This window comes from Rhea pennata, chromosome Z (genome assembly GCF_028389875.1).
Source record: "Rhea pennata isolate bPtePen1 chromosome Z, bPtePen1.pri, whole genome shotgun sequence".
Classification (NCBI taxonomy): Eukaryota; Metazoa; Chordata; class Aves; order Rheiformes; family Rheidae; genus Rhea; species Rhea pennata.
The window spans coordinates 75740076-75768050 of record NC_084702.1 but is presented as its reverse complement, the minus strand read 5'-3'; the positions used below and the strand labels follow the sequence as shown (position 1 = coordinate 75768050).

General features: G+C 35.1%; 1 protein-coding gene across 2 annotated transcripts in view; it reads right to left on the bottom strand.

Moving 5' to 3' along the window:
* Positions 1-27975, bottom strand: part of PIK3C3 (phosphatidylinositol 3-kinase catalytic subunit type 3) — a 74883-nt gene that overhangs the window by 11279 nt on the left and 35629 nt on the right. For both annotated transcript variants that reach the window (XM_062599139.1, XM_062599141.1), the window contains 7 exons: positions 26319-26447; positions 25929-25998; positions 25187-25251; positions 23266-23350; positions 22362-22436; positions 12560-12728; positions 7588-7678 (listed from right to left, as the gene is read on the bottom strand). In XM_062599139.1, the coding sequence (XP_062455123.1) occupies positions 7588-7678; positions 12560-12728; positions 22362-22436; positions 23266-23350; positions 25187-25251; positions 25929-25998; positions 26319-26447 (684 nt within the window). The remainder of the gene's footprint in view (positions 1-7587; positions 7679-12559; positions 12729-22361; positions 22437-23265; positions 23351-25186; positions 25252-25928; positions 25999-26318; positions 26448-27975) is intronic.

Here is a 27975-nt window from a genome sequence, read left to right as displayed (position 1 = left end):
TTAATTATATCACTAGAATAAACAATTGCTCCTTGCAAGGTCGGCTACTCAAGAGAAGCTTCAGTATCGTCATAACATGCATTGAACATAAGCGTCTCGACCATCGCTACAATTTGAGGTAAATCATTTAACAGCAGAATAACAATATTTAGTGAGGCTTTCATGATTATTTTTACTACTTTGCCCTAAAATTATTACCAGTAGTCAGGATTCAATGTTCAAGTAGCAGAAAGAGGCTTTAAATTCTTGGCTTAACCTGCATCATGTTTCATCTTTTTTAGCAAAGGATTTTCTTGCTTTCTCCATTGCTCGATTGCAATATGTTCCAAACAACACATTATACAAACTACTCAGATGCTCTATTTGCATGAATATTTTTATTCAGAAGGCTATTCTGACATCAGCTGTTGTTTTCAAGACTTTCATTTGAACAAACTGCAGTTTCTAAACAAGCCTATGTACACTTTTGTAGCACTTTTCCAATAGAAGCCACTAAAGACATTAGTGAACATCTCTAAACTGAACTTCTACAAAAACAAGGGTTTCAGCTTCTTCATTATTCAAAAACGATATTGTTCCAGCTCAGAATTTCATCATTTTGGCCAAAAAATTATAGTAAAATAGATAGCATGACATGAAGTAACAGGAATAAAGGCATGTTCTCACACACAATTCACTTTATTCCCTATTTTTAGATTTTGAAATGAATTAGTACACATAGAAAAAAATCAGCAGTCCAGAAACAGAAAAGCTGTGTATGCAGCTGCAGCATCATTACCCAAATGGACAGAAAGATGAACATTTGTTGATGCAAAATAAGCTCAGTGTTAATGTGATACTGTTACAAAGAATAAACCTGTCTCACTTCCTCAGAGCAGCAAGTAAATACAAATATTGAGGCAGAACAGACTCTGATCAACCAAAATCGAGTTTATTTCTCTTACATGGGAATAAAACTAAATCTCCTCTCAGCATTAACAAATCTCAGAAATGTTTCAAAGCTCCACTTTTACAAACATTGCTATTTTCAGTCAGGTAATGATGGACAGATATCTACTGCTGCCTAAGAAAGCATGTCAAGCATTAGAAGTCTTTTCTGTTTCGCTAAATTGTGAACTCAGCACTTAATCATCCATTTACTGACTCCGGGGGAGGGCAGAGAACGGAGAAAGATGACAGGGAGTCTTACTACAACCCAGATGAAGAGACTTGCAAAATTCCTCATAAATTCACTCAGGCTTAGAAACAAAGTAGCTCAGAAACTCTTTGTTTCATATCCCTGTTTCAGCTTTTCTGCCTCTAGAACAGGAATTATTTTGCTTCGACATGCTCAATGTCAAAGACACACAATGAAACTCGCCTCCTCTCCCTTCTTGCCTGTTTCTAAACATTTCTACTGTTCACTTCTTACCAAGTGCGGTGAGACCTAGTTAGTGTTTGCACTGACCTGAAAGCACATAGGGTGCTCAACTTTGCAGGCAGAAAATTCTCTACTTTGCAGACTCGATTGAAATTAGCCTCTTCCAGCATATACTCATAGGTGCTATCAAAACTGGAAAGGGCTCCTTTCCCATACAGCAGTTACCCACGCTCGTGAGACGCCAGGTATTTGTGCCATATACTTCCACAATAACCTCACGGATAAGTGAAATATCTGCAGCATCTCTGCAGCACCTTCTTTAATCAATGGGCATTTGAAAGAGTTCAGTCAATTAGAACACTGTCCTTTAATGCCTGCTGAGTTCTTTGTGTGCCAGTGAATCACTGGTCCCCAATGTTTTCTAATTTAAAGGTCAAATTTGCTACGAAGGACAGATACGAGCCATCTGGCTTTCTTAACAAAAAATAATAATAATAAAAAAGCTTTTTTTCCCCCCACAATAGTTGACAAGGCTGAATACATCTGTTACATCTGTTACATCTGAAGAGCAATGGTCTACCTCTTCCGTACGTAAAATTTGTTTATAATTGACTGCAGATTTGAGTCACTACTACTAAAAATATGGCTAAATTAAAAAAAAAAAAAACATTTACAATTAGTATTGCAATGGCAAAAAAGGAAAAAGACAGACAAACAAAACTGGCAGAAACAAAAAGCGAGGGGCTGGCACTGTATCATCAGTTATGCATTGACAAGTCAGTATATACAGATTTTTGCCCAGTCTTTTTTCCTGAAAAAACAGAGAAGTGTAAAAAGATAAATGAGTAGTGGAAAATTTTAAAAGCAATTACCTCAGAGGCCAGAGAAAGGGAGAAGCAAACTGTGGAGAATCTTCTGCTCCTTTTCCATTTAATTTTATTTTGTGACATTTGTGAGCCAAACTGGATTTTCAAAAAGGCCTAACTCTGAGGGTGGCAGCAGGAGACAGTATCATGAACCATGAGGTGAAGCACACTGTCTGACAGTTTTTTTTATAAATAGTATGAGAGGACAAAAGGAGAAGATGAAAGGAACCAAAAAACCCCCAATAACTAGTTTTAAATTCTGTAGCCACATTTTGTAAAAAACACTGTACTGTTAAACAAAATGCCAAGAATTTTTAGAGGGTTCCTAAAGCTCAGGAGATAAAGGAGAAGGGACAATTTCCGTGTAGCTGGTAATCATTGTTTCCCGTTTTTCTTCTACTGGAAGAATAGGCTGAAACTGGACCGAGGGAAGTGAGCCCCCTCCTCACCCCTCCACTGGTAATACACATTGGAGATGGATAGCTATTTGAAATTAAGTTTTCTATACACATTGACAGAATAGTTGTGAAATTTGAAAAATTTGAGAGCTTTCGTTAATTTTTTCAGGCCAATGCCGACAATTCATTTTCATTCCAACTTTAGGTGTGAAAATGCATCATTAAGATCAGCACTGATTTAATTTCTGAACACAAATACTATGCAAAACAAGTGAGAGAGTACTGTCAGATTTTAATTTCTAAATCTGCATCTTCAAAGTCACTGGGAGTTTCTGGTACTTTAACACTAACAGGAAGAAAATGCACATTGTTTTCTTTTCCTGATAAGTAAAATCAATTATTGTAAAGCTTGTAACAAAACAGAATACAAGAAACAAAAGTGGCAAGTGTTATTTATTTAAAATAATTTTACTCTATCCATTGCTAGCCATACTGCCTGATTAGAGATGCATTTTGCAAATTTTATTTTCATTTACAATATGCATATTCTTGGAAAAATTAAGCCTCCAGCTTCAAAAATTAGGTATATTACCTTATGAAAGTTGGAGAAAGGGGAACACCAAAAATATTTACAATGCAAGACCTTACTTGGTAGCCTGTTGTTACATCTTACCATACTCTTCATATCAAGCAAGTATTTCTCGCCACATCAAATACCTCACGGACAATCAGAAGTAAGAAGGTGGCATTAGGTCACTTTGCAAAGCTGAAGGTTAGACTGGAAACCAAGCTAATATCCAACAACAAAACGTTTTCACTTTGAGGTATCAAACTGATTGTAGAAGAAAAATCTTTGTTAATTCACATCAAAGTAGTCCATAAAATTCACAAATCTAGTTCAAAGGAGAGTTCCACCAGTGAATGAATTAGCTCAGAATACATTCATTTTAAATATGTTATTATGTGACTTTTTTTTTTAATATAGTTAGGATAAACCCACATGAATGTAGTTAGAATAATTTATATATGCTCATAACAGCAGTGTAGGTTCAACTATGAAAAATCTCAAAACTGAGTATCACTTTACTGAAGAAATTATTCATTAAAATAATTGATTTATAATACTCTCTTCAAAAAACCTTTCTTGCTTCAAAAACAAAAATATATACTTTTTTTTCTACCACACACATTTCCTTGCTGTTTAATCACAAAGCAATAAAGCAGTATTCTGATTTATTATCAAGCTTCACTGAAGATAACCTGTCTTGCTTCCTCAGGGACTTGCCTTCAGCTGCCTTGGAGGCTACAGCCTCGCTAGCTTGCCAGCCCACAGAAACAAAAATGTGGGCTCTGCAAAACAAAGAATGAATATTGCTACAGCACCCATAAAAAATGAACTTCCACCTACACTGATAAGTAGCAAGCCTTCTTAGATTAAAAAGTTTGTAAAGCTCCACCTTTGTCCTCCATGAAAGTGGTATCATGGTTGAAATGACTATTGACTTGACTCTGACATCAAAGGTAATTTAATTTTACAGGTCAGTCCAAAATGGATCTTTAGCTAATTTGAGTCTGTTGAAATATATATAGATTTTTTGTTTAAAGCTTGGAAAGGAGGGAAAAAAAATCAATTGAGATGCTGAAAACATTTATTTAATTTTCCAACAGAAGGTATACTACTATCTTGTTAAATGACTAAACAAACTTGTCCCTCAGCCCAAGGGATGCAAGACACCTAGTTCCCTTTTTATTACTACTAACAAAGCTCATAACTGATTTGAGACAGGCTATCGGGCATTTAATAACCAAAACAGTTTTCCATTAAACACTGCCTCAAACTCAGCAATGACATATTCATCTTTCTGCAATGGATTAAGATGATTCCGATGCTGGATCATTTTATACTTGACTTGCTAAAAAGCAACTGTTTTTCTTCATAGTAAAAAAGAAATCAATAAATCAAAAGCAGAAAACTAAAGAAAAAAAATCCTCCCATTGACGCTTTGAACACAGTCACATGCATTTGGGAGGTCACAATGCCAACCTTATGGAAGGGTCCTTTGTTCACCTACTCTTTAGAGACCTTATTATAAGGTATAATTTTTGCACAAGTTGTATATTCAAAGTACTATTCTCAAATTAGAGGACCAAACTTGAACAGAATATTCTTTGGAGTTACAAGCAGCAGAACTGTCAAAAACCATGAAAGCTTATTTAAATGAAAGCTTATTTAAAATAACACTTTGGGAAAGGTTGGGGAGGGTTGTTTAAAAAGTGTATAAGATACACACAAAAACAACATTTAAAACAAGATAAAAATTAATCATCTTTCTGGTAACAGCTTACTGTTCATTTTCAAAGAACAAACTGTAAGCAGAATGTGAGAAAGTAAGATCTTCAGTATAGTAACTGTATCCTTTTATAATATTTATTTTGCAGCAAATTATTTTAAGTTTTTGCTTTTCCTTAATGGAACAACAATTAAAAAAATGCTGAAGCTCTGCGGAATTCCTTAACAGAAATACATGTCTTAACGGTTCAGTTCTAGCTCTTCTTACATTTTAAAGCTTTTAAGAGAATAAATGAATCCGAACTAGTCAAGAGCTTAAAAGTCACAGCTCTTCAAGCTGCAACACTGTTAGAGTTCAGTATCACAATAACAAATTATTACATTCGATCTACTATTGACCTGTCATACAGCAAATAAGCATACATCTGTTTCTTGCAGAGAAGCCACTATTATTTATACTTTTTATAAGAGAATCTAGAAATAAACACATTGACCTAATTCAGAGTGTCAGAACTTCCCTTGAGGTTTTGCTTTCTCCTACATTCTCCAGTTTGATACAGCATCATCCTGCTTTACATCACTGGGATTTTAAATACTATATTTCACTGAACTCTAATATACTTAGGTAGCTGTAGAAAAGAATTCCTGACTTTCAATTCTGTTTGTCAGTTTGCTATTTCAGAAAGTTTATATAGAAAACACAGTAGGAGAATTTTATAAATGCCTCCAATACTAAAATGTTGCTACATTAAAAAAAAAAACTTCAAATATTTTACAAAATTTGACAAGCTGCTATAGAAAACAAGCAGGGAAAAGCCCCTGGACAATGCTTCTATGAATTTTATCAACATAAAAGATGATGCCCAGGTATTAATAAGCAGCAAGGATACTGCATTTAATTGGCAATGAACACTAGGAGACTCAGTGATAAAAAAATGTCAGAGAGCTCACAGGAGAGTATTCAAGGCACGAATGAACAGTATTGTGGCAAGCAACAGTGCACTCTTGACAGAGATGAATGAGATTAGAGCAAGCAGTAAGTTTCAAACTCAATCTTGCAAACATGAAAGTACTAACACTTCTGGAATCCAATGAAACTGTCAGTTTGATCTCTCAATGACTTTTTCAATGACAAACTTTCCAAAATTAGCCGATGCAATAGCTGTAGACTGCCTCTGAGGCAAAGTTTTCTGTATTTATTGAAAAACTCTTACACATAAAATAAACTGACTTCTGATAAAACAAGCACATACTTTAATCTCTCCCCTGATTTGCCGTGTACCTCTTTGCAGACTTCAAAACCTAAGCGTTTTTTCTTCCCCATACCTTATCACTGAAGTAGAAAATGTACTGTTGTTTATTTTTGCAATATGAAACCAGAAGCAAACACATTTTCTTTACAGGGAAGAAATTTATAGAAAGGTGTTGCATGGATATTATTGTTATGAATGTCTCAAGTTGACACAGGATTTTGGTATTATTCATAGGGAATTCAAGAACAAATGTCGTTACTCCCCTCACCTACAGCATGGGAAAGAGTTTCAGTTTTCCAATTCAAGTTTTTATTTTCTAATTCAAATCTAACAGAGTGCTTAGGGTGGAGATGAATTGTTCAAACACTGCTGTTCATATGGAAAAGAGTTAGTTTTGAATTTTATGGGGAAACAATTCAGGGTGAGAGAGCTGTCATGCTTTCCACAAAACACAGCAAGTTCTGACCAGCCTTTCTGGAAATGAAATTGAATGCCTACATGATCTCTTAATATTAAACTGAAACTATGAAATTCTGAATAGAAATGCTTATATTCTTACAGGATAGAAGAAAGATTCTTTTAGAGTTTAAGAAAAATGTATTGTGACCAAGTAACAGAATTGTGTTAGAACATAAAATGTTAATCTTTCTGAACCTTTACTTTTCTAGCATACTGAAAGCACTGAAAACCATCCTATTTAGAGAAATTACATTGCTCTTGATTAAAAATGGCACTGAACAGATTTCCATTGGATAGAGAGGCTCCACAATGTCTTCTGTAGAATTAAAATAGATAGCCTGCATCCTAAATTAGTTTATACAAAAAGTCAAGATTTGCATAAAATGCAAATGTAATGAAATTAATACAAATATTTATCTACTACTCTTAATGTCAACTATTGTTAATGCATCAACAGAGGAATGATTCAGCCTCGTAGAGAGGGACAAAACTAAAGGGATACATTTCACAGAAAACAGGATTTCATATTCAAACAGACTTCTTGGCGATGAAGATATAAAACCACTGAGAAAAAGCACCCGTGACTTGCAGGATTCTAGACTAGCTAGAATAATCTTTCATGATATAGTCAATATTGATTGCTTCACCTCTTAAGTTTGTTAGGCAGGGACCACTATTCTCAAGAGAATGTTAAAATATCACTTGGAACACAATGCTAGAACAGACTGAGCACTACTGCACAAACAAAAAAAAATCTGTATTTATGGATACATGTGCTTGCTGATCTCAAGTGCATATTCATCTAACTTGAATGATTCTAGAAATAGTTCAGACTCCAAAAAATAGGAACACACACACACCCCTTCTGGTCACAGTTATTTGCAAGTCGTGCTAACTTACTGCAAAATGTCACAATATGAAGATTTTGGTTATTGAAAGACAAAAGAAGGTCCCCAGTTACCTTTTTTACAGTCTTGTCAGGTTCAAGCGCAATATCTGGAATGTTGGCATCCACCATAAGGGAAAATAAATTCAAGATCAAATTGGAATACCTAAGTGGAAGAGCAGATTAGGTAAAACACTTTTCAAACTGTGCAAAAGATAGTATTTTTTGAACAACTTCATTTAAGAAAGGACCACGTTGTCTTAGATAACGTGAGCTGGTGATCTTTAAGAGGAAGGTCCTGTAATAACACAATAGCTGGACATATTTATGTCTCTGTAAGGGGATCTAGTCCTCCTTCAAAAAAAGGTATGTAATTGACTTCAAAATCTGGAATATTACTAGGAGTTTTATAGATGATGGAAAAAGTTCTTAGCAGCAACATTTGTTTATCACTAAACTTAACTATGAGCTTTTTTTATATAAATGTAAGTAAATACAGAAGCTGGCATATAAATTTATATATATACATATAAATATATATATACACACACATAATAAGGTGGGAATTACAAAGTATTTTAACTACCCATAAGCTTCTTAGCCCTATTTTACAAAGCAAATACAGCTCAAAAAAAAAAAAAAAAAAATCTCTCTAGAAAGGCACAATTCCATTAAAATTGTGTTAACAGTTAACTAACTAGGACTAGCAGTATCTAATATTTTCCAGTATAAGTTTTAAAAAGACAAAAGTTAGGAAAGAGTTGCTTATTACACTGTAGTATCCACATGTCTTTCTCTGCCCCGCATATCAAGATTTCTGTCATTCAGTGCTCAACTAGATAATGGCCTAGGGACATAAAAAGCCTACCAGGTAAATTAATTAGTTGCTTCTAATATTGTCGTCACATATTTTGCAAAATTTAGAAAAAGAAATTAGGATTGGAAAAGAGAGATAAGCACTGTCTACATTAGACAGTTGATTGTCTAAGTCGATCCTTCCCATAGACAACATCTTTGGCAAGTAAATCAAGATGTTCATAGTTGGTCCACTGAAGGTCCAGACTCATTCCGTCTAACATTAGCTATTTACATCATCCACTGCCTAGCTAGAACTCTTCCAAAGGAACAACACTTCTGCAGGCCATCACACCTTTCTACTTGTTACCTGGAGTTTCTGCATTCATATCCACTCTTCTATTGCTACTGCCCTTCCCTTCCTCTGTCCACTACACCTCTGCAAACAGACTAAAGAAAAAACAACCCAGTTAATTCAGCTGGCTATCACCATAAATCCCGAGCAAATCTCAGCCCAATCCATAGTTGCTGCTGCTAGTTACTTCCTTCCTCCTTATATCTACCTATGCCCACTAACTCAAATTGAACATCAACCTTGATTAAAACAAGGGAAAACCTTATTTGTGAAAGACTAACGCAATCTAGGACCTCATCTTGGAATGACTCTCAAATGTTGATAGCAATATTCTCTCCGTTGGAGCCTGTTGAGAATCTGTAAACTGAGAATTTGCTAGGGAAGTGGAGGGAGAAAGATTTAAAAGTCCTGTTGTGTGTCAACTGAGGTGTAGCAAGCTGCTGCTTTCCAAATGAGGATCTGCCTTGTAGCACACATTCAGAATGCCTGAATAGGCTGCTTCTTCACACACTGCTGACAAATATAACCAATCATTGTTGATCAAACAAGTGGAAAGCATCTTTCCCCAGCAAAACCAATGATCATGTAGCAAACCTCTACTAATCTAGAACAAAGAACAAAATGTCTTTTTCAACTACCAAAATATTAAACTTCTTGTTTGCATCACCCAGCAGCTATTCCTCCACAAACACTGATCCACTCCGAAATACAGCACTTAAAAATATGCAGAGCACTGTCTCTCAGGGAAACATAGGAGAAAAAAAAAACATGACAATTTGATGGAGATGACAAATAGAAAATTTGCATTTTGTCTTAGCAATTAGAGGTTAAGATTCCTCACTTTATAGCTGGAAGCATCTGTGAAGTGATTTGTGTCAACATGCAGAACTATAAGAGCTAAGCTATTTCCCCTCTAATTATTCTTTTTTCAATAAGCAAATAATCTTGATTTTTAATTCTAGCTGCTTATATATAGTAATAGTTATAATACAAATATCCTATGCCTTCTTTGCTGAAAGCTTTAAAGATATTTATCCAGAACTACTTAAAAATACGTCCTATTAAAATGAACAAATATTGGAAAAACTATTGGATAATTATAGCTATAGTCTCAGTCACTACAAATGAAACCATATTGATTTACAGTTTAGTTTTATACCAAAATTACCGTTATACTTCACACCTAACTATGATCTGCAGCAAATCACTACATAAACTAGTTAATGCAATGGATAATCCCTTATTGATATAAGAGATCTTTCAACTGAAATAGTTAAGTTTAAAGACTACTTGGGGGAGGGGAGAGAAGAGGAAGTGATTCTGAAGCGTCTATGAAAAACTCATCATACAAAACATGAAATAATTCTGTATGAGAGATTCTTTATTACAACAGAGTCCTGAACCTGCTGCTGAATGGGGCAGGGGCCTGGTGATGAAAGATATAGAGAAGGCAGAGTTACTGAATGCCTTCTTTGCTTCAGTCTTTACTGCTAACGGCAGCCCTTGGGAATCCCAGAGCCTGGAGGCAAGAGAGAAAGTCTGGAAAAAGGAAGACTTTCTTTTGTCTGAGAAAGATCGGGTTAGAGATCTTCTAGGCAAACTCGATGTCCACAGATCAACAGCCCTGATGAGATGAACCACAAGTGTTGAGGGAGCTGGCAGATGCTGCTGCTAGGCCACTCTCCATCATGTTTGAAAGGTTGTGGAGAACTGGAGTGGTGCCTGAGGACTGGAAGAAAGCCTGTGTCACTCCAGTCTTGAAAAAGGGCAAGAAGGAAGACTCAGAGGGTTACAGGCCACTCAGCCTCAGCTCCATCCCTGGAAAGGTAATGAAACAGCTCATCCTGGACGCTACCTCTAAACATATGGAGGAAACAGGGTGATCAGGAGTAGTCAGCATGGATTCCCAAAGGGGAAATCATGTTTAACCAATCTGATAGCCTTCTGTGATGGCATAACTGGCTGGTAGATGAGGAGAGAACAGTGAATGTTGTCTACTTTGACTTCAGCAAGGCTTTTGACACTGTCTCCCATAACATCCTCATAGCTCAGGAAGTGCAGGCTAAATGAGTGGACAGTGAAGTGGATTGAGAACTGCTCAGAGGGTTGTCATCAGTGGTGCAGTCTGTTGCTAGTGGTGTTCACCAGGGCTCATTACTGGGTCCAGTTCTTGTTCAACCTATTCATCAGTGATCTGGATGAGGGGATGGAGTGCCTCCTCAGCAAGTTTGCTGATGATACCAAGCTGGGAGGAGTGGCTGACACACCAGAGGGCTGTGCTGCCATACAGAGAGACCTGGACAGACTGGAGAGCTGGGCAGAGAGGAACCTCCTGAGGTTCAACAAGGGCACCTAGGGAGAAATAACCCTAGGCACCAGCACAAGCTGGGGGCTGACCTTCTGGAGAGCAGCTCTGCAGAGAAGGACCTGGGAGTGCTGGTGGATGACAAGTTGACCTTGAGCCAGCAATGTGCCTTGTGGCCAAGAAGGCCAATGGTCTCCTGGGGTGCATTGGGAAGAGTGTTGCTAGCAGGTCAAGGAAGGTGATCCTGTTCCTCCACTCAGCCTTGGGGAGGCCTCGAGTACTGTGTCCAGCTCTGGGCTCTCCAGCACAAGAGAGACATGGAGCTACTGGAGAGAGTCCAACGGGGGGCTAGAAGAATAATTAGAGGGCTGGAGCATCTGCCCTATGAGGAACGGCTGTGAGAGCTGGGCCTGTTTAGCCTGGAGAAGAGAAGACTAAGGGGGGATCTTATCAATGTGTACAAGTACCTGAAGGGTGTCAATAGGATGGGGACAGATTCTTTTCAGTTGTCCCGTGTGACAGGACAAGAGCCAATGGGTATAAACTGAAACACAGGAAGTTCCATCTAAACAAGAAATGTTCACAGTTGGTCTGCTGAAGGTCCAGATTCATTCTGTCTAACATTAGCTATTTACATCTCCCTCCTGTGAGAGTGACAGACACTGGAACAGGTTACCCACAGAGGCTGTGGAATCTCCTCCTCTGGAGACAGTCAAAACCCACCTGGACGTGACCCTGTCTAACATGCTCTAGGTGATCTCAAGAGGTCCCTTCCAACCTCAACTATTTTGTGATTTTGTAACTAGATAAAATTCTTTCCTCTCCTTGGAAGATGCACTAAATACAAAACAAAACAAAAAAAATCACTCAAAAGACCAAGAGCATTTACACCTATGTTCTGTTCAAATAGAACAAAGCTGAACAGCTGAACTACTCAGCCATCCAAAAGACAAATAAAGCAATGAAGCTGATAATAAATGGTATGGTCATTATAAAGGAATGAAATTGCTTCCAAATCTAATGGTGAGTTCTTTTTGAAGACAGTCTAAAGCCATTTTAAGTGTCATGGCTTTAGGTAACTAGAGAAGTTGCTAAAATACTTAACTGTCACCATTAGCAGCTAATATTTGTCCAACAGGATCTACACCCAACTAAGCTTACATACACCATTTTCAAGGCAAAGAATAATAGATTTTGATCATCACTAATCTAAAGTGAAGGATGGAAAGAAAGTAGCAAATAAGTAAAAATTTAAATGGATAGATACTAATTATCAATAAGTAGGAAAAAGGCAAAAAAAATTCAAAATGAAAGCTACAATTTAATACCCTACAGGAGTTATGAAAAAGTTATTTAGGTTATTAGAATAGCAAAATTGAGACCTTTAACTTGAAGGACAGAATTATATTCCAGCTCAGTGTCACATATGTACTTGTTGTGTTGTTCTCATCCCTTTGCTTTGTACAGATTCTTGTTCAAATTTTGAAGGCAGATGCTTTGAGGTTTGAACAGAAATGTTTCCCCAATACATTCACTCATCCCTAACCTCATGGTAGATCTAGTAACTGTTTGTATCAAACTAGTATTGCTACCTGCGGAGATGAAGAAAGGCTGTGTAGCACTGCTTACGGAACTCCTGGTACTGCTCACTCTGCGTACCTCCCATGCCTTCCACCATCTCCTTATTCAGCTTCATTGGAGGAGGCAGAGGCTTAGGGTCACGACCCAAAATGTAACCAAAGTCAATGTGAAATAGTTTACCTGTATAAGAAAGTTAAACATAATTACTTATCTCAGTTTTTCAAATCTTGACGCAACAATCAAAAACCTAAGATATGCAGATATTCTAAAGATTAAATATTACATAGATATGTGAACAAAAATATAGTCAATGAAAATCATAATAGTACAATTATAATTCCTAGGATACCAATCCATAGGAGTATTTTTGATCCATTTCTAGAATGGAAAATACTGACTATACAAAGCAAGAAAAAAAAAAAAAAAAGCCTTTGAAAATGTTACCGAGTAGATTTTTTACTTTGGTACTAGCTTTTGAAATGCATAAGTTTAAACAAAAAAATGACTTAGGTCATTAGTGATTTCTTTAGGACAGATACAAATCATCGTCCTGAAGTCACCAGTAATGAGGAATTGGGAAATAAATTAGAGGTCAAAAAGGTGATGCATGTTTGAACTACTGGAATTAATATGAGTATTAAGTCTTGCATCTAAAGCAAAGTTCCCTAATGATATTAACAGATTTAGCTTTAATATCTACTTTAGAGAATGAACTGTGGATATAAGATGAAAGATCTCAAAAAAGTAACTGGGAAGTGATTAGCATGATTGTTATACAGACAGTCACAAATAGTACACAATATACAAGTACAATGTCTTGCTTCAGAATTATAAAAGGGAACAACATTAAGGACTGACATCTACTTTCCAGCGGGTATTTTAACCTTTAGAGTCCATATTCATTTTAATATTTTGATAGCCTTAGGTGCTCAGCACTCCTGAAAAATCAGAGCAGCTAATATTTTTCAATTAATCATCCCTCTTTGTCCATTTTATTGAATAGCAAATATTCCGTCATCAGAGAAGATGACTTGAAGCCTGTCATAAGCACTCTTCTTCAACCCAAGATGCATACATTCCATCATGGTCAATCTTTTAAGGGAGATCACAAGGATGCCTAATGAGCAGGCCAAGTACTCACAAGCTGATAAATGTCACAATCATTATATTTTGCATACCTAATTGTCTGTGCTCAGAAACTTCCTTCAATAGCTTTCTCAAACTAACATGAGTTACTTTTAGAGCTCATTTTCATACACCAAGTTTTTGAAGTAGGCTCTTTGATAATATGTATACACAGCATCATTTAGTTATGAGAAATGTTTAATTAAGAAGTTTAGGGCGGGGGAAAGGGAAATTTGTTTTCTGTTCACTTGTTCAAAGCTGTCACCTTGAAGAGTCAAGAGACAACATTTGAATAAAACAATAATTATTGTGGCAGTAATTAAATATTTTTTAGTTTGCTCTGGAGATGGGGAATAAGAAGTGCTAATTAATAATTTAAATTGATAACAAAGATGTTTCTAAAATATTCAAAAACATTCTTAATAGTTAAGTAATACACATTTACATAAATTACTTATCAAATAGTTTACTTAAGTGCTAATTTTTAGGATCGAAGTATAAAGGAAAGTGTAAAAAGAGACCAGCTTGCATTGTCATTATATTTTCCTTAACTGTACTTCAAATTTTAGTAGATTTTAGGCTACAAATTTAAATAACACATGTGAAAAGCTTTCACTTTAATATATTAACATACATAATATTTTTCATACCCACACTAAACATAAAATTAACTCATTTTCATTCATGCAGTTCTTTCAGGATCAAGTCAGCATAAGAGAGCACAATATCAGGACACAAGGCTCCTCTGTCCTCAACAAAGACTGACCAACCAGTTTGAGGTGGAACTGCAGTTTTAGAGTTTTCCAAAGAAAAGTCTGACCTGCATTCTTCTTGAGGACTTAGTTTAGCTGGAACAAATGATGAAGACAGACAGTCTATTTTGACTAAGTGAAATTATTTGCATATTACACTACTGAAAATTAGGTAGAGCTTTTATTAATATTAAAAGATTTCACGTCATTTATATAAGTTAAAGAGTAGGATAAAAAGGTCAAAAGCATCTCAAGTGATCATCCAAAGCCAAAGTCTTATCAGGGTACGTCTCTCAGCATCCAACTTTAAAGATATTAATGATGGAGATGCCTTGGCTGGTTCTTAGATCTTTGAGTAGATTTTACTTCAAGTTTGGTGACCCTAAAGATAGGGTTCCCCCACGTTACCCTACAGAGAGGTGACTAAATCTCTCTAAGAAGATCAATTAAAAAAGCGATAGGATAAAGCAGTGTTGAAAGATGCTACATCCTTGTATTAGGCTGACAGTGGGGAATGTATCAGGTAAAAGAAAAGAAAGAAAGAAAAAAAAAAAAAAAGAAGAACAAAGCAAATCCAAAATGTAAAACCCAAAACACTCAAACCACAAACCAAGTTAAATAAAAAAAGACCTGGAGCAGACTGATAACCAGAATTTCTCATTCAGAAAGACAACTCTGACACGCTTCCTGGCAGTCTTTCTAGAGGCTTATATTCACCTTTGCTATATACATATGTATATATACATATTTTTGTCTTGGATTATGTTATTTTTCTCAGCTCTCACCAGCTGTTTTCACTGGCAATTCCACTGCCCTATCTGCCTGCGAGTTCCCCTTTCATGCCTTTAGACTATAGCGCAGTGTAAATTCTATTACAAGAATAAGGCTAAAGAAAGTATCTGAGACCTACTTGACAACGTGCTGCCAGGAAATACTGAACAGCAGCAGAAACAGAGGAGGATAAAAATAGGAACTTGGAACACTCTGGCTCTGCATAGAACAGCTATTCCAAATCATATGAGCTTCAAACAGAAAAATACTAATTTGGTGTAGCAATTTTTGCATAAAATGTACAATTTTGAAAGGGCAGCAAATATAAATTATTACTTTTATTCTGTCAGAATTGATCTTACACTGCAAAAAGCATATTATCTCCTAACATAATCATCATCTGTGATATGCATCTGTAAGGGAGGAGGTAAAAACCATCAGTAACAACTTAGGAATTTGTGTTTGTCAGCTTAATCATCTGTTTTCCTTCAAAAGTACTGCTCCTCAAAATATTACTGATTTGAAATTTGTCAGTCTCAGATACGACAAAACACAAACACACCCACAACTAATATGAGCTGAAAACAGTCTATGATTGGGGTAAGGAGAAAACTTAGCATCATATTCTGGCAGCTGTCTGGGGCGATTTTTTTTTTTTTTTTTTTTTGAATGTCACATACCAATTTGTGTAGTCTTTATTGAAATGTTTCTGAAAGCTAAGCAGTTTGGTTGGGAAGAAACTCTCCTTTTCAACTGAATTTGAAAGACAATTTTTTTAAACCCTCAGTTCATACTCGAACGTATGGTACTTATAAATGTTTATCATAGAATCAGTAAGGTTGGAAGGGACCTCTGGAGACCATCTAGTCCAACCTCACTGCTTAGCAGGGTCACCTACAGCGTGGTAGACAGGGTTGCATCCAGGCAGGCCTTGAATATCTCCAGAGAAGGAGACTCCACAACTTCTCATTTACCCTCCTGGTAGAGTGGTTGTGAATTGTACAACACATTTCCTTCCTTCCTTATACAGTGTCGTTGTCATGATATTTGTCTTTGTCTCTTAGACCATCATATCTTTACCTCAGCTTATATTGCATTTTCCATTTATTGCATCTTAATCTGAAAAGCACCTTAATTATTGCTGCCTACTTAGCAATTAAAGACACAACTTGGACTACAAGTATTGGTTAATTCCTGTTCCTCATTGATGACTAAACCCTAGTCCTCCAGTGATTGTATGGATGAGGAGGTTTTGTTTTGTCTTAAAGTCATCAAGAGAAGTTACTTAAAACACATGAAACCTATTTGATCCTCTAATCTATTTATACTCTTGCAGAGTTAGACTTATAAAGGCCTTAGATGTCTGTATTTAGACACCCAGCTCACCCCAGCTGTTCAAATTTCTAGGATTGAAAATGGCTCACTCCAAGACTAATAGGTGACACCAGCATTCTTTCATAAAGTGGGAAAATATCTGCTGGAAAGGCTTCAAGCAGAGGTTTTTTTTTGCCTGGGAAGACAATGCCCTCATCATCACTCTCCATTCCCATTCCAGCTATTTTACCACAGAAATTCACCTCGTCAGAAATCAAAAGCAAGACACAAGGCATTTACTGACTGGAAGAGGAACATAAGATGCTTCCAGGAATATGCAATTATGCAGCACACATGCACACAAAAGTATTGTTTCATAACCTAAAAGCTGATAGTTTTGTGTATTAACAAAAAAACCCAAACATGTTCATTTGACTACATTTTCCTGTAGAACATTTTTCTTTTGTAAACTATGGAGCGGAGGGAGATGGCATCAAACATGAAATTTTGCTGACTAGCAGTCAGGACGTAAGGGAGATGAAACTCCAGCTGAGCTCCTTTCAGCCTTTAGACTGAAGAGAGCTTTGATCAAGTGAAACACAGACTTGCAGAGACTAAAAATTGGTAACTGTTGCCTCAAATAACCAATGAAATCTGACCAAAGCTACAGAGGCTTATTTGTCCATCACTTTTATTGCTAATGCCTCGATTCTAGTCCTGGACAAAGTTCCTATATAACAGCACAGAAATTGCTTTATTTCACTAGAGTACTGCTAGACATAACTACTGAAAACCTGCTTAGAACTTTGACATCCTTAGGTTAAGATTAAGGCAAAATAAGTTAGATGCTATTACTGAATGAGACTGCCAGGACTCATTCAATAGGTTAAAAAAAAAAAGTCAAGGTCTAAATTGCAATATGCTTTCTGTAAACTACAACTGCCACTATTATTTTAATCAAGCTTGCATAGAAAAGTATTATTTACTAGATACACACAACTGAGTCAGTATTTTAAATCTGAATCAAGAGGATAAGAATTCCTCTGATGATAATGAGGTGAAAGTTTCCTAGCTTCCCTAGCTATTTCTGATGCCTCTATTAAAAACTCTTTTGCTAACAGAATAATGCCACAGTGGGGGGGCAGGGGGGGAATACATACTTCACTGTCATCATTAGTTATTGGCTACATATTCCAACTTTTCTGAAGACTAAGCAAACACGAAAAAAAAAAATGTATGAACTACTAAGATCTTATTCAGGATACAAAGTTGCATAGAGAAATCTAAAGGATAACAGTACATCAGTGTTTTGCTATTTTTTTTTTAAAGGACATTTATCAAGATATGTAGCATTTAAAAAACTTATTTAAAAGTTGCACTTTTTTTACATGCAATAATACTTAGGAACATTATTAAATGTATTTATGCAGGCATTATTGTAGAAGGAGCGGTCGAATCCTGAAGTTTTTCCATTTATGTCATACTCAAACCTGCTTTAGGATAGATCGTTTTAACTGAGAAGCATGGAAACTAGAGTGAATCTTGCATGTGGAACTGTTTAGATCTTTGCTGTCTCACCTGACAGCTATTTCTAACAGAAACTGAATAAAGAGAGTAAATCAGTTGTCCATTTTTGCACTTCATATTGAAGATGCCAGCCCTAATTCTAAGCGCAAAATGAGAAAGCAATGTAGTTTTTACACTTTACCATGAACAACGCTAGAAGCAAACACAGTTTTCAAGTTCTCAGCCTCCATTCTCTGATGTATCCTCAGATCTTAATGACATTATTTTACCCATGTAGCAACTTGTTCTACTACTACTACAAGTCCAATTTCAGGTGTAGGACTCGGACACCTATGTTTATCAAAATCGTAACAGGTATTTACATTAAAGTCCTCAAAGACTGAGTAGTGAAAGATTAAGTTGACCAGCCACTAGGGTGAGATTTAGCTGCTTACATATATGCATGCAGGGCCGCTTGAGAATGTCATTTGAATGTTGCATTTATGTCAAGACCTTTCAGAAACCTGTTCCTGCTATAACGAAAGTTGAAAGTACAAAGACAAACACGTGAAGTCTTTTGTCCAATTTGAGTTATCAGAGCTAAAACACTAAGCTCTAATGCTGATCATACTGGCTGTTCTGGAGTTTAAATGCCTAGCATACATAAAGACATCCATCTTTGTGTGTCTACATCAGGAGCTAGATCCCAATTTCAGCATTAAAAACAGGCAAATGTTAAAGAAAAAACAAACAAAGGGTCATCAAGAGATGGAAAAAAGAGAACATTAGCATTTGGTGTTTCTATAGCATATTTCAGAAATTTAACTAAACACATCACATCTGGTATATCACAGTCCAAAGTCACAACCAGCACCTCCTTCCACAGCAACGAAGGGCATACCTACCAATAAGTCAAACCCCAGCTTTCTTACACACATCAATTTGTGATCCTATAATGATGGGCTGGCCTTTCAAATACTGGCATTAATATATAAATCAGTTTGCAATCCTACATAAGGCTGATGTTACTTAAAGTCAAGTGCTCTATTGCAATACAGAGCATCAATTTACAGGGCATTAAAATTTGCCATTATAGATTTTGAAACAAGAAATTAAAGCATACAGAAAATGGTAACATATTTCACCTTCAGGAGAAGTAAATAATTGAATGTTCTCAGAGAAAACAAAGAGTCTTTTAAGACAATGTTGGCTAATATAATGTGATATTCTAAGTAATAAGTTAATGAACATTTTATAAAACTCATGCAAGTATTTAATACAAACTTTTGTATTAATTTTATTATTGACAAATGACTTTTTTTTGACTCAGAGTACCCTGTATGGGATCTTTTTAATCTCTTTCTAAATGAACTCCTATAACTGCCCTTGAAGTATCATCATACAGCAGTTATCAAACAATAAATCTGGATTTGCAGATATTATTTTTAAAAAGGCCATATATTAGAAGTAGAAGTCAAACAGTGATGAAACAAGACAAATTTCAACTAGATGACAGGTGTTCTGATCCTATAGCACAAAATGTTCCTAAAGTTGGGGATCAATTTGTTTTTAATGAACTTTAACATGAATTGTTTAATATTTAATTTATACCCAATCTATTATAAGTATAGCCACCTATATGATACACGACGATGCAGTAATTCTACTGGAAAAAATCCAACACAGATGTTATAGATGGAAGGACTGACAGAAGGGCAGGAAAAAAAGAGTTACATATTTCCATATAGATCTGAAACCAAAACATGTGAACCCAAAAATGGACTTTTATCCTATTTTTATCCTTGGTCTTTTATCCTGTTGTAAACAAACGCTTCAGTTGTTTAAATCTCATTAAGAAAGGCCTATATATATATGTGTATATATAGGTATGATTATATTAACTAAACTACTTAGAAAGATGCTTTTAGTTTTCATTCTTCTTAAGTCTTCTCATCTTAAGGCAATGTTATTCTCAGCAGCAAGAAATGGAGGTCTTGGTAGCAGTTTAAAGAAAAAAAAAAAAAAAAAAAAAAAAAAGAAAAGCTCTTTAAACATGACCATCAGTGTAAGCCCACAATGTCTCGGTTTACAACAGTTGAAAAGAATTTCAGACTCTGAATTTACTGTGGATGTGTGCTGCCCTCTACTGCACTGCTTAAACTCTCCACTAAGTCAAACCGTGATTTTGCTGTTACCTTCCGACCCAGGAAAGATGTCTATTATCCAAAATCAAAATACTGACATATTACTACCCTGAGGTGTGTCTGCTATAGGAAATGCTTTGGATCATGACTAAGGATCTTTAACTACACATATACTTGTGCAATTCCAAGCAGATAAGGAAAAATATTCACTTAAACTGTTCTCCCATATGTTTAGAGCAAGACCTTTTGTATTAATCGTGGCCTGGTGCCTAATATTCTACTATATCATACAGAATATGTCGACATAATTCAAGCTCATCTATAAACCAACAAACCTTCCAAATTTATCAATGTCCTTTTTTACCTAGAGAAAGGGTCATTAGGCCACAGAAATTGCTTGTGTCAGTCTTATTCTGTGGTCTTCCGTGGCATTCCCAGTTTTAAGATGTATCATGTTAGTTTCTTAGGGAAACAGAGACTTGGAAAGCTTTATCCTGCTGTAAACAAACACTTCAGCTGTTTAAATAAATCTCATTAAGAAAGGCCTATATATATATATATATATATATATATATATATATATATGCGTATGATTTTATTAACTAAACTACTTAGAGAGATGCTTTTAGCTTTCATTCTTCTTAAGTCTTCTCATCTTAAGGCAATGTTATTCTCAGCAGCAAGAAATGGAGGTCTTGGTAGCAGTTTAAAGAAAAAAAAACTACTACTTTGGAACTACTTTGGTTAAAAGAGACTCAAATCAGGGACAAGAATTTGCATGGATATTTCAGTAAAATCATCACGATTATATCTAATAGCTATATGACTACTGACAACACATGTCTAATCTTCTGTATTTGGGAGTGTACAGTAGTTGCCAAGTCATTCTGCACAGACTTTTTACAAGTCATCCAGTTAACAGATCTTGAAATTACTTTCTGATACCATGTGAAAGAGCCTATGATGTATGAATACATCAATTTAATGAAAAATTAAATTAATAGAGAACAATTAGAATACTTGGAATGGGAGTTACTTTCCAAATAATCATTATTTCATCCTTGTTTTCAGCTCTGAACCAAGAGGTCAAAGAAAGCATCATGAATGATTATAAACTTGCCTTAAGATAACAGCACTGTACTTCCTGATTTTACGGAAAGGCTGTCAAATTTTACTGCATGTTATGCCCACACTACTTCCAAAAAAAGGTCAGCTTGGCTCAAGAAAATCTTGTGTTATACAAACCCAAATCAAAACAAACAAACAAACAAAAACAAAAACAAAAAAAAAAAAAGAAACACCATTCTTAGTTGAGAATATTTATCTTCCTGTTCTGTAATTTGGATACAAGAGTAAAAACAGAAGTTCAGCTTTCATCAGTGTAGAAAATGTTACAATAGAACACAAGACTGTAAAATAAGCAAATTGAAAACTAATAAGAAAAAAAGAAAAAAATCAGTGTTTACAAACATGATGGTATTTCAGTGAATTTAGACTTCTGTTGTACATCTACAGATCTACAAATGAATCTTAAACTGATATCAATATCACAAGCCAGATACGTGTTATGTTTTATCTAAGGTGACTTTTGCTGAAAATACATTTCACCACAGAATAAAGTTACTTTTCAGTTGATTTCAATGAGAAACTTTCATGGATAGCAAACATAATGTTCATATTTTAATCAGCACTTAAGCAACCTACTTGCTTTCTTAAGCTTCAGCTGCCACTTCACACTACTAATAATTTCTAGCTAAAGTTTGATTTGTTTGATCATTTGTCACTTTAGATCTGACAATATGCCTCTCCATAAACCCCCCCACAAAAATTCTAGTCTAGAGCACTCAGTAGGTGTTAGATCCTCAAGAAAAATTGAGTAAAACATTACTAACAGATCAGAAATTAAACTTTTATATAAATATATATTTTTATATATAAATATATAACGTTATATATTTACATATGTAATATATGCATGTCCTTTAAATTACAGAGAAGCAGGTTTGCTCCATCTCATAGAATCATAGAATTGGTAAGGTTGGAAGGGACCTCTGGAGATCATCTAGTCCAACCCTCAAGCAAGTGGCCCGTACAGGGATTGAACCTGCAACCTTGGCATTATTAGCACCATGATCTCATCAACTGAGCTAAACCTCACCCCCACATAAACAATTATAAAACTGTACTGCTAAAAATATTACCTGTTTTTGTTAGCAAAAGATTATCCAAATGTCTGTCTCCAACTCCAAGGATGTAAGTAATTACACAATAACCAGCTGTAACAATAAATTGTATCAATACAGATATCCTTCTTGAATACACAGAAGTTTCACATCTTTAACAACAGCATATCTTAATTTTTGTTCATAAATAAGAAAGGGGGGAAAGTAAGAATTATCAGCAATATGAAGAACATTTAAAGTAATAAAATAAATTTGTGGAATATATTTAGTACTACTCAAGATCTTCCTTTCTTCCTATACAACTATATGCCCAATAATTTAGTTTTTATTCCAATATTGAGACTGAGATACTTGAAGATAAAGTAAGATAATGAATGCAGACATTTTGAACTTCTTTCAAGACACTTAGAAGTTTTGCAAAGAGGCACTACACATTCAGATTTGTATTGTTTTATGTCAACACTATGCAAGGTGATATATAAACTGCAATTAATGAAAGGTGTTCTTATTAATTTACCCTCCAGCCAGAATATTCCAAAATAATCCTAAGTGATAAGCCATGAGAAACAGAATGGGAAAGGAGTAGATAGAGTAGAATAATAATGAAAATACAGTAGAATAATAATGAAAATATATTTTTTTTGGTTGAAAAAAAAGCAGATCATCATAGAGTGACAGTATTTTTAAGTTAATTTCAATGAGAAGCTTCATGGATTGCAAATATAACACCAACTTTTTAATTGGTTTACAGAATAAAAGCTATACCACAACTTCTCCTTGTTACCCAAATAGGATGAGATATAGACAGTAGCCTAACTCAAGAAATAAATCAGTTGTTTCAAAAACAAGTAAGAATTTACTAAAATTTACTAAAATTTTGATTACTTCTGGAAAGAAGGGAGTATTTAATTTCTTAACTTACCACAGCTTTTAACATACGTATCCATCACCTCTGCACTTATTCCATGAGGCCCAGTCTCACTAGGTGCATGCTTTCTGAAGAAATTCTAGGGAGCAGAAAAAACAAAATAACAAAAAATTACATATTTATTTGTTCCACAGGATCTCAAATAAAATCTTTCCGATCGATTGAAAGAGTACATTTAAAATAAGACGACAAATGGCTGTTACTGTAATCTATGAATTTTTGCTTAGACCACAAAGCCAAATGCAGGAGCGTGTTACTCTCAGAACTATTAAATTTCCTTTAACAAACAACCACTCCCAGCTAACCAAATGATATCTAATTTAATTCTATATTGCTAAATTTACTTTCTATGCTAATCATCATATTCTTACACTCTACAGAAACAGATCTGAAATTCTGAACTGAAACAAACTTTTTCTTCATAACAGGCTCACTAAACTACCAATGGATTGAAGAGTTACTAATTAATAAACATGAGGGTAAAATACTTCTACGGGAAGCAGTTTAGAGTAGATTAGCAAAAGCTAAACAGGACTAACAGTTCAGATTAGTAACTACAGTTAGGACATACACACCTCTTAAAGGCTTAACATCATTGTATCTCTCCATATTTAATTTTTCTTTCCTTGTTCTACATTGCCCAAATATTTGATCATGGTTGGCAGCATAGGAAATCTGGGTTCTATAATATATTTTGTCATTAATCTGTGAAGTAATCTGAGATATAATTCTTTCAGCGCCTTGCCTATTTAAATCAACAATTCTTTTGAGGCAGGATTGCTCTTTGAATCTGCATAGCAGCTAAAACAGTGGATTATCTATTTTAAATAGGTATGTTTCATAAATAATAGCAAAATGAAAATTTTACATGCATTTCTAAGAAGCCATTTTATGAAAATGCATACTAGACTAAAGCAGCACAATTACAAGAGTATAAAGGATTGCAGAGGAAATAAATTGCATGTGACAGAATGTCATTGTAGTTGAGGATTACCACAATATGTAAGCAACCGAGAGCTGAAGAAACATACACAACTTCATGTTGGTCCCTGATCAGGATCTGCTACCTTCATAGTTTTAAACATGTAGGTTATAATAGCTAGGAGCTATTTATTTTGGCTTGCAGTTACTGAGCTATGACCTGATGCACCTTTCAGTATCCACCAACCCACACCATTCTGACAGACTGAATTCAACAAAAATACAAGTAGTTTTCATAAAAAAGTACTAACCTGCCAACTGATATATGCTGTACTATGTATCTATACTATATAAAATATAGTTAGTGTGTGTATATATATCTCAAACTGCCAGCTGATTTTATATATATACACCAAACTGTCAGCTGATATATTAACTACCGATATATAAAACAGACATATATTTAAATATATGAATGTTCAGATATATAAAAAGCTACCAAGAATTGTGTGTGTCACTAATTATGCGTCTCTATTCAATTCCATGACTGTTACTGAAAGCTCATTCTTAACTAATCAGTATCTATATGTTCGCGTTGGCAGGGAAATTGATTTCAGAACTAGTGAAGCAAAAAGCATTAAAACATTTTGACAAGGTACCACAGCCAAAGCTACAGAACAACATAGGTACTTTCAAACAAAACTTTGAGGGTAGAGGAATCTTTCATTCACCAGTACAGTAAAGCCAGAATTTCAGTACTACAAATGAATTATAATCTAGTTCTTTAAATAGTATTATGTCTAGGCAATGATATTAATGTGGTGATTTAAGTGTATTTTTCTAAAACAACCTGCTGTACATACCCATACGTTTCAATTTGAAATTCTTGTTCTAAACAATATATGGAAGTCAGTTAAGGGACTGAAAAGACTGAAGCATGGGATCTAATATACTCTCTGACGAGTAAAAGATTCTAAGGCCCCACAATACATACCTGTATACTTTCTTCAGTAGCAAGAACTTCTGCAACTGGGACTGACTGAATAAACTGCATGAAACCTGTGAAGGAAAACCACCAACAAATCTCCAATGCACAAAACTCTGAAATAAAACTACCCTATAAGGCACTTTAATAAAGGACAGCACTAATGCATGCTTTCATGCAACTGCTTCTCAATGGTAAAGAAAAAAAGTTTTCTCCAATTTTCAGCCTTCAATCAATTTTAAAACTACTTTTCGTGATTCCAAATTAGTTTACACTGGATTTTTTTTTTTAAAAAAAAACAAAGGTTACAAGAATTTAAAGTACTACAATGTATTTAAAAATGTAAAAATGTAGCCAAGCATTTTTTCCCCTCAATTTAAAGAAGAAATTGATAAATAGGAGTACTACATATGATTTGCACATGATTACATTGCAAGTTAGTAAGCAAAAATAATGACGTACAAATTTGATTGACTGTTTCAAAAATTAGACTTGGTTTCTTTTATGAACACATTTGAGTCTCCTATGGAATACTACAGTCACTCAATTTTTTTTATTTCCACAAGATTTATACTGAAACAAAATTATCTTATACATTTGAGCTTTTTAGAATGTTGTATTAAGCAAAGTATCCCTTATGAAAATACTGCATCGTGACAATCTATGAACATACGGAGAAGAAAATTCCTCCTGTTACTGTCTTTTTTTTTTTTTTTTTTTTTTTTTTTAAAAAAAAAGAGGGTATTCATACCATGTTTTGTACTAGTGGCCAGCACTTTATAGGGTGTCAGCTTCAAATCTAGATTCTCCTTTCGTAACAGCTAGAAAGAAAATGAGAATATAAGTACAAAAACAAACAGCTAAAGCTTCTATAATTGGATTGATCTCCATTGTTCTTCATTCAAATCACTGACGAGCAAAAGCAATTTTACCAATCTTAACTACAGATGATCTTTGCATATATCTAAAGAGAAAAAAGGTAATAAAAGAGTAAGTTATTTGAGAGATATGAAAACTATGGAATGTATTAGCAATAACTGAAGAACTGAATTAAGCTGCATTAACAGTTTTTCCCATTCTTGCTCATGGCACAGAGAATCAGTAACTTAAAAAAATAAGGATATCCATTAATAATTCTCACCTTATCCATGAGTGAAATAATCTGAAGTATAAGTTGATCTTGACGTAAATCATCACCATGTTTAAATATTACAGGATATTTGCCTCCATCTTCTGTCTTGAAGAATAACTGAGCAGGCATTAAGGCACTCTGAAAAAGGAAACTTACTCTACTAAATGTGTTCGTAGTAAGATGTGAATGTCAACACTGCTACACTGGAATTCTAAAATAAAAATCCCATTTACAGTACTGTAAATTAAAAAATGAATTAAACAAGTATTAGATCATGGGCTTCAGATATCAAATTCAGTTACAAAAAGATATGGACTAGTTCTATTTGGTTACCTATGACATGGAACTGAGGAACAGGAGTTCCTTAATGTTCCTTCAGTTTGGCAGGAGGAAACTGATTCTAAAAATCTTACAAACCAGTTAAACACTACCTAGGGCTCGGAACATATCATTTCCAGCTACCCAGAGTATGACATAGGCATGTTTTTGAAAGCTCCTCAGGCTTGCCATTGTTGAAAGGAAAAGAAAAGTTAGTAGGAAGTTTTCCCAGCAGCAGCAAAGTGATGCTAATTTTGCTTATATGCACGCAATCCAGATCAAAGACGTGCTATGCAAAAGGTCAGAACAAAACAAATCTAAATCGACCGAGAGAGAGAGAGAGAGAGAGAGAGAGAGAGAGAGAGAGAGAGAGAGAAGAGAATGCTAAACATCAAAGAAATTCTAGGTGCAAGACATCCCAAACAATTAATTGCTTTCTTAACCTACTTAGTAAAAGCAGGCATGTCTTTTCACGATGTTGTTCGAGAAACCTAGTTTAATTGTCTGCATTTTTGCTACACAAAATGGGTTGAAGGGGATCAATTATGTGCATGAATAATTTCACATATTGCAACTGACCAAGTCACTTCTCTCCAAACTAAAACAATAATAATAAATAAAAGTCAAGGATACAGACTAATACTTGTGCAGTTTCTATCGTGATAAAAAAGGTCATTGAATACCTGACTTGATTTTTACCTGACAAGTTAAGTTGTTGTTCCAGATAGGGAATATTTGGCTGCTGATCCAGGAACATAGTGGAACTAACTACGATTAAATTTTCTTTTAAATCCCACAAAAAGCTGGCTCTCAAGCTTGCAAAACCTTGCTTTTTTGAAAAGGTCTGACAAATTCTTTCCAATGCTGCCTCCAACTTGAAGTACAGGAGCATGGAGTAGGACAAGTGCCCTCTTCAAAGAAATTAACAGATGCATAAAGAAACTTGCCCAATCTTTAGAACTACAAGATTGGGTGGTAGAAAGCCACGGAAGAAGGTTCACCTCTGATTTCAATAGACACACATTATACCACGTTCAACAAGGAATCTGTCAACAATGTTTCAAACTACTGAACATTAGTTTATGACCTAGTAGAGATGAGGGATTAACAGTGGTTGCAATGGCAGCTTGAAAGCTTTGTAACTTTTGCATGCCACCTCCTGCTCCTCAGCCTGGCCAGTAAAGTATGTTTTAGTCACCTTAAAATTAGATCGCAGTAGTGTATACAAGCTGAAGGTAAATTTCACAAAGATGTCCTAGATCACCAGACATAAGCAATAACTTAGATTCTGAGTAGCACAGGATGCAAAGCAATCCCAGTCTTTTCAACAATATTTAACAATTAACAA